General features: G+C 44.6%; 1 protein-coding gene across 3 annotated transcripts in view; it reads right to left on the bottom strand.

The window, feature by feature from the left end:
• CDK17 (cyclin dependent kinase 17) overlaps nt 1-13459 on the bottom strand; it is a 153745-nt gene that overhangs the window by 43165 nt on the left and 97121 nt on the right. For all 3 annotated transcript variants that reach the window (XM_090042872.1, XM_090042871.1, XM_090042869.1), the window contains one exon: nt 8005-8138. In XM_090042872.1, the coding sequence (XP_089898998.1) occupies nt 8005-8138 (134 nt within the window). The remainder of the gene's footprint in view (nt 1-8004; nt 8139-13459) is intronic.

Here is a 13459-nt window from a genome sequence, read left to right as displayed (position 1 = left end):
CATGGGGGTGGCTGGGAAAGCAGGCAGGGGTTGGGGAGCTCATAGTTTCATAGTTTCTAGGGTCGGAAGGGACATGAGCAGATCATCTAGTCCGACCCCCTGCCATGGCAGGAAAGAATACTGGGGTCAAACAACCCCAGCAAGATGTTCATCCAACCTCCTCTTAAAAACCCCCAGGGTAGGAGCCTGCACCACTTCTCTTGGAAGCTGGTTCCAGACCCTAGCTGCCCTGACCATGAAGTAGCACCTCCTGATATCTAACCTAAACCTACCCTCTGCCAGCTTGTGACCATTATTCCTGGTCACTCCTGGCGGTGCTCGGAGGAACAGTGACTCCTCCAATGCCTGCTGATCCCCCCTGACTAGTTTATAACAGGCCACAAGATCCCCACTCAGCCTTCTCTTTTGGAGGCTGAACAGGTTCAGGTCCTGTAGCCTCTCCTCATAGGGCCTGCCCTGTTGTCCCCTGATCATGCAAGTGGCCCTCCTCTGGACCCTCTCCATGCTGTCCACATCTCTCTTGAAGTGTGGCGCCCAGAACTGGATGCAGTACTCCAACTGTGGCCTGACCAGTGCCGCATAGAGCTCTCTGGACCTGCTCGAGATGCATCTGTGGATCCATGACAAGGTGCAGTTGGCCTTCCTAACTGCCTCCCCACACTGCTGGCCCATGTTCATCTTGGAGTCAATGATGACCCCCAGATCCCTTTCCGTCTCCGTGCTGACAAGAGGAGAGTTCCCCAACCTGTAGGTATGGTGCCGGTTGTTCCTCCTGAGGTGCATCACCTTGCACTTGTCTGTGTTGAAACCCATCCTATTCTCGTCCGCCCACCCTTGTAACCTGTCGAGGTCTGATTGTAGCCTGTTGCATCCTTCCAGTGTGCCCACGTCCCCCCACATCTTAGTGTCATCAGCAAATTTGAACAGGGTGCTTTTTACCCCCTCGTCCAAACCACTGATGAAGATGTTGAACAGCGCGGGCCTGAGGACAGAGTCCTGCGGAACCCCACTGCCCATGTCCTTCCAGGTTGAGAAGGACCCATCCACTACCACCCTCTGGGTGCGGCCCTCCAGCCAGCTGGCGACTCATTTGACTGTGTGGGTGTCTACACCACAGCCCCCCAGTTTCTTAATGAGAACAGGGTGAGAGACAGTGTCAAAAGCCTTCCGGAAGTCCAGGAAGACTATGTCCACTGCTACCCCTGCATCTAATGATCTGGTGATCTGATCGTAAAAGGCCACCAGGTTGGTCTGACAGGACCTGCCACTGATGAACCCGTGTTGGTTGCCCCTAAGCATGCAGTCCCCTGCTGGCCCCTCCTGGATGTGTGCCAGCATAATTTTCTCAAACAGCTTGCCTAGGATCGAGGTAAGACTAACTGGCCTACAGTTTCCCGGGTCCTCCTTCCTGCCTTTTTTGAAGATGGGAACCACGTTGGCCCTCATCCAGTCCTCCGGTACCTCACCAGAGCACTACGAGTGCTCGTAAAGCTGTGCTAGGGGACTTGCAATGACCTCGGCCAGTTCCTTTAGAACTCTAGGGTGGAGATCATCTGGACTGGCTGACTCGAATAGGTCCAACCCCTCCAGAAGCTCCCTAACTAAATCCTCGCTAACCTGTGGCCCAGGGGTGCCTCCCCCAGGGCCCGAGGGAGGTGGCTGTTCTGGTCCCTACTTAGGAAGACGGAGGCAAAGAAATCGTTAAACATGTTAGCTTTGCCGTCTGGTGTGACGACCAAATTTCCCAACGCGTCCTGCAAGGGCCCCACATTACCCGGCACCTTCTTTTTACCCCCTATGTATTTAAAAAAGGACTTCTTATTGTCCTTAATCTGGGAAGCTAGTCCCAGTTCCATCTCTGCCTTGGCCTTCCTAACTACCCCCCTACATCTACCCCCCTACATCCCCGAGCAACTACAGAATAGTCCTCCCTGGTGATGACCCCTTCTTTCCATTGGGTGTAAGCCTCCTTTTTACCAAGGAGACATTCCAGGATGCTTTTGGTGAGCCATGGAGGCTTGTGTGCTCTCCTGCTCCCTTTGATCCTCGTTGGGATTACCTCATGACAGAGCCTCCCACACAGCATGGACCAGTGGGGATCACTGCCCCACCTGGCAGCAGCAGTTGGGTGGGGGAAACTTTTCTTAAACAACTGGGAGCTGGGGCTGAGCGGGGCAGCCATGGGGGGGAGTGGGGGGAGAGCTGGGAAAGCAGGCACAGGATGGGGCCTGGTAGGGGTCCCCCCATAGACTCCTCCCCTGCCCCCTACTTACCAGCATGGAGTCCAAGTCCAGTTCCCTGCGGCAGCCAACAGAGATTGCCCAAATCTCTGAAGCTCTCTGAATCTTTTCTGAATTGATTTGAAGAGCTTTGAATCAATTTGAACCTTTTAAATGGCCCCTGATTCAATTGGGATTTGGAGATTTGGACACTGAATTGGACTGAATCTCCTGAGAATCGAATCAGCACCTGACGCTGTGACCAGCCTTAATACATAACCCTTACAAAATCCAGTAAAAAGTGTGCCCTAACTGGAAGCTTGTTTATCTGGCAAACTGCAGTCACTGCCATTAAGAAAATATTATTTGATATAAGATAGCTCACAAATTCAGACAGTTTAAAAAAAAATGAGACCACTGATACAACAGATAAATTCCTTTGTTAGAAAGCCCTATAAATGAAAGTCCGAGACCAATCAGATGAAAGAAAGCTCCAAAAACAATGTCTTCAAGTAGTATATGAGCAAACTGAAGTAGCTGCCAAATATTAGGACTTGAGAGACTAAGATGAAGAAGGTGGTGAGACACTGTAAGATACCCTGACTGAATCACAGTGACATTTTTTTCAGGTTAGAAAGAAGAAAAAAACCCCTTCTTCTGACAAACAGCCTCGCAACCATATGCTTAGATGTACCATGCTACAGATCATGAAGGCTTGCAAAGAAAGAATGAGGTGACCTGATTTTGATTCTGAGCAGTACTGTAAGACTGGATCAGACCACATAGGACCAACATAGAGAGTCAGCATGAGATGAAAGTGATATCTGCCTGGACCAGTATGGTACTGTTAGGACCACTGAATACTGTCTCCCTAGAACAAGGGCTCCCAAGCTGTGGTACGCTCACCGCTGGAGGTGAGTACGTAAAACATCTCTGTGGAGTATGCAGGAGAAATTGTGTAATGGTGGATTTAATTTTCATTATAATAATCATTGACATTTGAGGGATTAAAATATAAAATGTATGCTGGTAAGGATACGTAGGCAGCTGGTAAATCTGGAAGGGGTTTTAATAAGAAAAAGTTTGGGAATCTCTGCCCTAGAACTCTGGAATTCATAGGAAATTATAGGAAGACATACAGGAGCTTCCTTCCCCATTTGGAGGAAGGGTTCTTTGCCAGTGAAGTCTTTAAAATGCCATAGAGCAGGAGACATTTTTTCTCCTGGCCATAATATTTTTTTAAAGCTGGGAGTCAAAGATGAAGTTATGAACACAAGCCTGAAAAAGAGGCCTGCCGGGCAATCAAGTTTAGTCCCTGTATTCAAAAGTGGCCAGTTATCCTAAAGCAAATCACAAGAACATGTACTCTAACACCACAACCCCAAAGCACCTATTATAAAGCCTTAATGTGCCATGGGTAAAGAACAGGCAACAAGAGTGCAACCAACACCTTACCATGGCAGTAGCACAAAATAGTTAGAACTTTCACTGAAATAAGGTCTGATCTATGAATTTCCTCATCTAGAGAATAGTCAGGAGGATCTATGAAAGAATTCACTTGGTCTCTTTGGAACTGTGTTCTCTTTCCCTTCCAGATATATGATGACTAAAAATGCCCTGTGGGACAAAAATTTACAAGGCTTTACAGTAACAGGAGACAAAAAACCTAGGTCAAAAGCAGAGTGCTTCCTTGGCTTTTTTGGAGGCAGGTGGGGAATGCAAGTGTAAATTGTGATGGCCTGAACTTCATTTTGAACCATATAACTTTGTGGGATACATGGTCTTTGAAGCATTGGTCTCCAGAATATTCACATGCAGCTGATATTCTCAGACAGGTCCAATGTTTTGAATGTGGAACCCCCCTGAATTAATGCCCTCTTTCAGAAAGGACACTCTTGTAATAATTATAATGTTCAGGCAAGTACAAGGAATTAAAGACTATCCTTGGATTGTGAAAAAGCCTATGGGTCATCTGTCATATAGATGCTGCTTGCTTTCAAAGGAATCTCTGGGGCTGCGTATACACATTCAAATAATCTGTAAGAATTCTCCCAGATTTGTTCTCCAGGTAGAAAAACTTACCTGGAGCTATCTAAACAGACATTCAAATGCTGAGCCCCTGAAAAGCAGAGAGCTTTCAGCGATGACACTGCACAGCCAGGAAGGCCCAGTGCTCACATCTCAGCATGCCTGGAAACGGCAACAGGGAACAGGGGGGCCCTAACTGGCTGACAGACTGCTCAGGGTCTCCCTGTCCCATCTCCCTGCAGCACAAATGTGGAGATTGTGAAGGAGCATGTTATGTTACTTGCTCAGCTGAAACAGTAGAGTCCAGCAAGCAACAGAGTGCCCTGGACTGAGGAAGTGGGGAAAAGCACCCTGGGATGTTGGAGGACTGCCATCAATACTCTTAGAAGACAATTTGTACACAGATTACCTTCTCCAGGAGAAACTCTCCCAGAAGCCATTTAACCCTGGTTGTTCCTGGGTTATTTTGTATTAAAGTGGCCATTTTTGCTCTGAGAGAAAATCCTGAATATCTGTGGATTCATAGTTTCTACTGGTCCCTTCCCTGCCATCTGCCCAGAGGGGTGCACACAGTTGCTGCTGGTGCAAAGTTCAGCTCGGGCTCTGGAGCCCACAGGGCTATAGCCACCCCAAAACTTCACCTTAGCCTGCCATAACCATCCCTCCAGGGCCACCTGGGCTATAGCTGGCCACCCCATGCAGCTGAGCCTGCTCCACTCCTGCCTGCAGCACAGCCCTCTCTGAGCCCCCACACTGGGAAGAGGCTGATGCCACCCCTGCAGCCAGCCCAGGACCTGGATAGCTGCTGCCAACTGTGGAGCTTGGGCCGCTTCCAGCAGGGCTTGCAGCCTCCCAGACACCTGCTGTAAGAAGCCTGGGCTCTGTGGCTGGCAGCAGCAGCCCAGAGCCTGGGTCAGCCGTGGCGTGTCATGCTCTGGCACATGTGCTGGGGGTCGTTGATCCTTGTTTTAGGCTAAAAGAAATATATTGAAATAAAATTAAACCTTTACCCAGCTGAACTCCGCTTCTCAAATACCATGGGAAAGAGAATCTGCATCATCAGTTCTCCATATATGTCAAAACCTTACTTATGGTTTTGGTTTTAATTAAACTACAGCACCTGCAGTTTTACTTCTTTCAGCGGATTCATTACTATAGCCACAATCAAAGACTACTGTCATTCAAAGGGAGATATATGAATTCTGATACTGAATATTAACTGAAATGATATTCACAACCTATTTATATTGATACTACTTTGATCAAAGGAAAACCTATTGTAGCAAGCTTATTGTCTTCTTCAGAGCTCTGATGGTCACCTTGCTTAAACTCCATGAGTGAAATTTCTAGCATTCTGAACATAAAGGTATTTGCTAAAAGACACTTTAGGCCAATATTTAAGCTTGGATGGGGAAAACATCTGAGAAATGTTAATTGATATTAACAGTAAACAGAGTTCAGCTTTGGAGTAGGAGTACACAAACTTTCCTCTACAGGTGCATAGAAAATTTTAGAGATAATTCAGTTAAGTTAAAAAAAAATCTGGTTACATTCCAGCTGGCCAGTCCCAACTCTCAGCCTTAAAAAGAATAGTTCTAGTCATTGTTTTTTAAAATAATTTTTTTTCAAGTAGTCCCACATGTAAAAGATTAGGTACAATATCAAAAAACAGACCAAATATCAAGCAAACAAAAATGGTAAATTCAGGCTGGAATGAAAAACAAGTTCATATTTCACTGGCAGGGAGGGGAGCATCAGCAGCGGATCTCAATCAAAGCCTTCACTGCAGCCTGCCAAAGGCCAAACAATAACAAAGCATATCATTGTAACCAACTTTCTCTGTCTGGGTGTATTTGTTTCAGCTGGTACCACAAATTATCAGAATAGCGTAGAAGGTTCCCCTTTTGCTGGGTGCTGCACAAACACGAATGTAAAAATCCCACCAATAATACTTTTAACAAATAAGCTTCATATATCCATTAAGGAAACAAAAAATCAAGTAGCTACAGCTACTCTGAAAATTCAGAACCAGTTCTTTAGCTGTGGTAAAAATCACTTTAAAAAAAATCCCTTATCTTTAAAAATCACTACATCACTACTGAAACATTTTGAGAGGAAAGCCTCATTATTCACAGGATGCACAGAAACAGATGCCAGAACTATCATGACCTCACTGATTGTACAGTACCAGTCAACAGACAAAGAAACAACTCGTATCATGTTAATTTCAGCTGCTTTAGAAACAAACATTTGGAATTAAGCAAAGATAAAGAAAATAAAGAAATGGATATTTGTTAAATAAAACTGACAAACTAAAATGAGAAACACTTTCAGAGCTACTAGCAGTTGGATATTACAGCTGTTTTATAAGCTTAAAGAGTCATTTATAAATGGTTACTTTTTGATTAATAGGTTTGCATCCTATGCATTATTTTGTCAACTCAAAAAGAATACAATAATATTTAGCAGATACAGATGATATGCGGGAAATTCCTATTTAAAAGTTTGGGGGGAGGGGGCAGAAGAAATCTGACAAGTTTTCCTATGTCTTTTACATGTAAATTCTTGAATCAGGACTTCTTTTACTGTGCATAACTCAATGGACTTAATCCTAAAGTATCTAAAACAGTGGTGCAACTTCAAAGGGTTAAGGATCAGGCATTTAGCATATAAAAAACAAAAAAATGGATTTATTATTTTGGTTTAAAAAATCCCGTCTCCCCACCCCCCAAATGAGTGTACAGTGATTAAGGGATTAATGGATTAATCAACAATGTTTTTTAATTACTTGAGCATAGAAACATAACTTGTAGTTCTCATTTTGGCAGATAAGTTTCAAGTATCAAATAATCCAGAAGCATTTTCCAAAGCCCTGCATTTTGTTACACTTAAACAATTTTCATGTAGCAGATTTTAACCTCCAGTACATACCTATATGTGCAACCTACCACAGAATTTAACAGATTATTGCCAAAATGGCACATCTGAATCAGAACTATTAGAATTAAGAAACAGAGAAAAGTTCTGTTCTTTTGCTGGGGGAAATGACAAAGCAAGTGCAAGGGTGGCTTGTATTCATAATGAATGTCATAAATAAAGGAAATCATGTTCATAGTTCTTCATAAAATACTTTTTCCTCCTTTTGTTTACAGTCCTGTGAGGTTCCGTTCATTAAAAAACAGGAAGAGAGAGAAAGGCAAGAGCAGTCAAGACCATCTTTGTTGTATTTACTTTCAAAAGTTTTACGTGGATTAGAAAGTATTACATGAACAAGTGAGCATTAAGTCTCTCTCAACAGATACAGAAAAACTCACAAAACATGTGAACATTTCCTTGACTGGGTTACCCAGCACCTCATTTCCTTCCTGCATGCCTGTGCTTACTGCAAAAAGCTGTTTTAACGTGACACCCAGCATCAATTCTACACTAAGAGTTTAGCCTTTAATATCCCAGAAAGCCTGATAAATTCTTTCCTTGCTTGCATTTAAGAATCAAATACTTTTCAAAACAATAACTGGCTTTTCATGCTGAACAGATTATAAACACTGCCAGTAATAACTAAATTCTGAAGACTGACTGCTAGAAATAGAAATTAGTGTAATGATCTCCTTGCATCATAACAAAATCATTCTATACTGAATATAAACAAATTTGCCTCCAAGTAAACTGGGAGGAAGACAAACAATTCAATACAGCAATTTAAAAGATCCCCAAATCTCTTGTTAATTTATTGGGTCCTTATGGGAAAACTGATTACCTCCATCGAGATCCGTCTGTGTATCCGGTTTCTGAGGCAAACACCTGTAGGAGACTGAACTTCATCAGAGGATGTCCCAGAGGCTTGGTCACTTTCACCATCTGATCCCATTTTCAGATTTTCGTGTACAATATCTAAGTAAAAAAGTTGATTATTTTTGTAAATAGGTCTCATAAGTGAAGACATTCTTTATCTTTGTTACACACTGCTTTACATGACAGCCTGAGGCATTATTATAATACAATCCTCATGAGTTAAAAAAAAAAGCAAAAATAAAAGTTAAAAAGGATTAACCGATAAAAATACCACATAAACATTCCCGTTATTATTCTTAATTATGCTGCAGTAGCTTCACATACTGTGTGCATTCCAAAAACAACAGAATCTCAGCCCCCAAATCCGTATTTTTATAAAATATTTTCCTCCAATGCTTAAACACCTTGAATTCCTTCACTTTCTCGCCTCCTTTTTCTGCACTTAGAACAGGAAAACTACATTTGTTAAGGAAACCTGAGAGTTCACAGAAAAATATGAGGGCTACTTAAAATGTCTGATGCTTAGGGCAAAAAATTTCATATGTAGATACCTAACGTTAGGGACAAAAATCCATATTTAGACAGCTAAAAAACCAGGTGGCCTCATTTTCAGAGATGCTAAACATAGGAAGTTGAGAGAATCAGAACCTCTATTTATGGTGCCTAAATACAGACCTAGGAGGAAAAGGCAGACTTAGCAGATGACTTGATATAATTATGTCCTTATTTCTATAGCTAAGTGAAACTGATGAACTTGGGGAGAGTTAAACTAAACAGTAATTTTGTCTCAAGCTTATGGCTGGATCCATGTAGAAAAGTCTAAAGACCTGGAATTAAGCTTATGGAAATAAAAACCCAAGCTACTTTAACATGCGTACAGTTTGTCTCACAAGTTTTGGCCTGGTGAAAGAAAAGTAGCTTTTTCTTCCTTGAAGGAACCATTTGAAAATGTTTACTTCATTTTAAAAATTGAAGGCACTTTGCTGTGAGCTAAAGCAGTAAGACAAGATTGTCAGAAATGGGTGATTAAAAGTCAGCCTCATTTACATAATGAGGCACCCAAATAATTGTACATATTTTCTGAACTGATGAGCAAACACTTCAGCTCACTACTCTTCCCCTTTGAGTCTCAAAAATGTTCACTACTTGTTATGCTATTTAATAGCTCTTGTGTTTAAAACTATCAAGAAGTTACATGAAAAAATATTGTGGTGGATCTAAGAACTACTGAAAATACGATCTTCAGCATAAGTGTTGGTCTCAAAACTTTTAATTGGAAAACAGCACATGTAGTTTTTCAACTATTTTATAAAACAAAAGAGCCTTCTGTGAGCAATGGCATCTATGCTGGCAAATATTGCTCTGAAGCTTCTAGTTCTGTAAAAGTTAAGTATAATGACTGCTGTTGTTCACTGGGCTGATTTTGCTTATGTTTGCAGAAGTCTATTTATACAGTCCAAAAGCTGATTTTCTTTTTAAAAAGAAAAGGCACATTTGTTTTGTGAACTCAGTACAATGACTAGTAATTATTTCTTAACTGTAGTTAATTCTTGGAATATTTTAATAGTTATGTCATGATTTTGGGAAATACTGATGCATACAGGAAATGGATCATGTGATCGCAGGTCATGGCTGATAACATGAACCACATTCATGCCTTACTGGCACAAATCTATGCCTCTGGGCATATAATACACTTAACTAAGACTAGGGACAGGCATTCAAATCTCTGAAATTTGTAGCACTAGAAAATGTGGCAAGACAAGGAAGTGTTCTAGCTGCCTGACAGGAGAGAGAAAAGTTATCCCAAGGTGAGCTCTCCAGAGAGGTGGCAATAGGGAGCTGCTTCTTCATTACTTCTGTCTCCATGGCAGACAGACTGGTTCCAGCTGATGCCATCTGGGAATCAGCTGGCAGTAGCTGTGCTACCTCTGCTGCCTGCCTCTTTCACAGATAAGGACCACCCCCACATATGCAAAGGGCGGGAAGCAAAGCAAGTGCTGCTAGGCCACCCCATGCCTGACTACAGGTCACCCTGGAACCATGTATGGAATGAGGGACCAGCTGGGTCCAAGATGGGTGCATCTGTGGAATATCTCCAGTCTCTAGAGCCCAGTCCCCCAGAACATTTAAGCAGCAACACGGTGCCTGCAGGGCTCACTGACAGCTTGCTCCGGGTGCGCTATCAGGGAGCCAGAGATCTCGCTCCCCCTTCATGGGGTATCAGAGGACTGTGGAATGCTGGGGGTATTGAGTTAAGCATACCAATTAACCCCAGACTGGGATACCCCCAGCATTCCACTGATTAAAAGTCAGCCTCAAGTTGTTGCCAGAGGAGAGAGATCTTTCAGGTAAGAAGAGTTCTCTCTCTCTTTCTTTTTAACAGAAGAGCCAGTTTTCTGCAACCCCCCCCCCCCCCCCAAAACAAACAAAAACAAACAAAAAAACCCTTGCTCTCATTTTGTGCCAGGAGAAACCCATTTTACCCAGCACAAAATGTAAAGCCTGTCCACAGCCTAAATCACCTACAAAAAAGGGAAAAACATATCAATAAATATCTAAGAACATGGACAAATGTACCCCTGGAGTATTTTCAAAAGGAGAGGGGGAGCAGCTGTTATACTTTAACTCAGGGGTGAGCAAAATATGCCCCATAGGCCAGATCCACCAGCTGATTGGATCCTGCCTGCAGGTGGACACCTACCAATTAACTGCATCACTCAGCCCCCAGCTGTATCTGCTGTGCTCATAATGGGGCTAAGCGCCCCCATGCTCCTACTCAGGCCAGCACACTGTGCTCCCATCCTTACCCCTAGGGCGTAGTTTCTCAATCTGTGGTACATATACCCCTGGGGGTATGCGAGACAGGCAGGGGGTACGCAGGTACCCCAATACTCGCTCTCTCTCATCCTCTTTTCCTCTCAAAACTATGGTAAAAAATGTGGTGTGCTACACATTGGGTGGTGCTTTAAATTCCCCAGTAATAATCTGGCGTACCGTGCTCTGCACAACACTGGGTTCAGCCCTCCTAGCTTTGGCCAACATCACCTCTAGCCCAGGCACACACTTGAGTTGTGCATCCCTGGTGTAAAAGGTGGCAACCCTACTTTCACCAGATCAGACATCTGTTATACCACAGCCTTATATACATAGCCCTTCTTCCAACATATGGCACACATTAGCCTGTAAATATAAAATCCCCTGGAAAATTGAGTGTTGGGGTACTTATTAAAATTTTCAGAAGTTAGGGGGTACTTGCTACCTAGGGCCCCAGCCAGCATTCACAGTGTCCAGATGGGGCTGCTGCTGCCACAGCTGCAGCCCCAGGGAACTGCTTGGCTCTCTCTCCTTTCAGTAGCTCATCCTCCTGTCTCTGCTGCAGTCCTGTAGGCAGCACGTAGGGAGCAGAAGCAGCAGCATTGCTGGGAGAAGGTGGGGGCACTTTGCTTGTAGCTCACTGCCCTCCAGCTACCCATGGAGTTGCTTCCACAGTTGGAGGCAGAAGCAAGCCACTCCTCAGAGGCACAAGAAACGTGGGCTGGGACCCTTTGCTTTGGTCCCACTCATGCGTGGCTTGGGGGCTGGGGGAGAGGTGTATGGAGGAGTTTGGCTGCCTCACAAAGCAAAAAGGGTTGAGAGCCTGGCATACGGCTACACAAGACACGTGGGTGAGATGGGCACAGCAGCAGCGGCAGGAGCTAGAGTTTGCTCAGCTGAAGCTCTGCTGGGCAGGTGTGGGACAGAAGCCAAGGGAGTGGGCAGCACCAGGCTTGGCTGCCCCTACCTCAACCCCTTTGCAGCATGCTGTGAACCAGGTAGACAGTGCAGAGTCCTTCCTACCCCGTCTATGGAGGGGCTCGGCTCGGCTCAGCCAAATCACAAAAAGCAGGCAGGGAGAAAGCTGGGTGGCTCCTGCCCTAGTGTGCGGAGCTCCAGCCCCCAGCCACCTTCTATCCAACTCTACCTGCCTGCCATAATCAGCAGCCTCCTGTGAGTGGCTGGATGGATGGAAAGTGGTCACTCCAGGAAACTACACCCCACCCACCCCCATCATACCCATACACACCCTACTCCCTGCCATGCCCCCTCCAAACATCCCACCCATCACCATACCCACAGCCCAGCACACACCCCCAACCACACACCCCTACCACCCCAAACAATATAGAAAACAGTAAGACTATTTTGAGCTTTTATGCAATTACCTTTAAATGCATGACTCCAATACACAAATCAAGACAAAAACATTTTTTAAATAAAATTAAAATGTCACAGTAGGTATTTGGTTTTCAGTATATGATTTTTTTTTTAAATCTATACTTTGTTAAAATGATTTCTTCTGAAAGGTTTTGTGTGTGCAGCCCTTGATTTGATTGGTTTGGCACCTTTCTTGGGGAGCTCCAACGACCCTCAAAGCCCCACTTGGTTGAGGGTGATGGGACAGGTTGTTAGAGAAGGTCAAAACCCCTCACTACTTGATAGGTTGTGTCTGTGCCCCGTGGCCTGGAGGGCAGAACTTAAAATCATAGAAAAGGAGGGTTGGAAGGGACCTCAGGAGGTCATCTAGTCCAAACACCTGCTCAAAGCAGAGCCACCTTCAACTATATCATCCCAGCCAAGGCTTTGTCTAGCTAGGTCTTAAAAACCTCCAAGGATGGAGATCCTACAAGCTCTCTGAGTAACCTGTTCCAGCATTTTACTACCGTCCTAGTAAGAAAGTTCTTCCCCATTATCTAACCTAAACTTCACTTGCTGGGCCCCCAGGGGCAAGCCATACTCCATGAGGGTGGGCCCTGAGGAAGGGCAGTGTTTTCCAGTCAAGGGGTAGACTTTCTGATGTCAGGGACCACCTGATGGGGGCAGGGGCTTCTGGGACCAACATGATGGCGAGCAGAGCAAGGTTTGGCATCTGATGGGTGGGTCTTCTTATGTCATGGACCATGTGACAGGGCAGGACTTCTGGTTCCAATGGGGCAATGCCCCCCCAAGTACTTCTGTGGCAAGGGGAGGGACTTCCAGGGTCAAAGGTAGGGTAGGACTTCTGGACCCAAAATGACAACTGGGGCTAGGGCACCTGTCAAGGGATAGAGCTTAGCAGTCTGACAGTGGGTATATTATCCTTGTGGCCCTTGACAGTTCCCCAAAACTTGTTAAGTGGCCCACCAGGCGAATAACTGCCCAGACCTGCTCCAACTGCTGTTTGTGCATAAACAATACAAGTGAGTTCAGCTGCCCCAACTTTAACTCTTGAATAAAGCAGGGTTTTCAACTTCTCGCCATGGTATAAAAGCTATAGCATGGTCCAGATCAGCAGCTCTCCTGCTGTTTTGAAACCACTCCAAGTGCATGTTTGTCTACACTCGAAGTGTTCTTCAAAACTAGAAAGATAAAAACTGTGTAGAACAGCCCACTTAACTGGT

This window comes from Crocodylus siamensis, chromosome 4 (genome assembly GCF_052110815.1).
Source record: "Crocodylus siamensis isolate JL-2025a chromosome 4, ASM5211081v1, whole genome shotgun sequence".
NCBI lineage: Eukaryota > Metazoa > Chordata > Crocodylia > Crocodylidae > Crocodylus > Crocodylus siamensis.
Note: the sequence above shows the minus strand (reverse complement) of the source record. Positions and strands in the feature narration are given on the sequence as shown.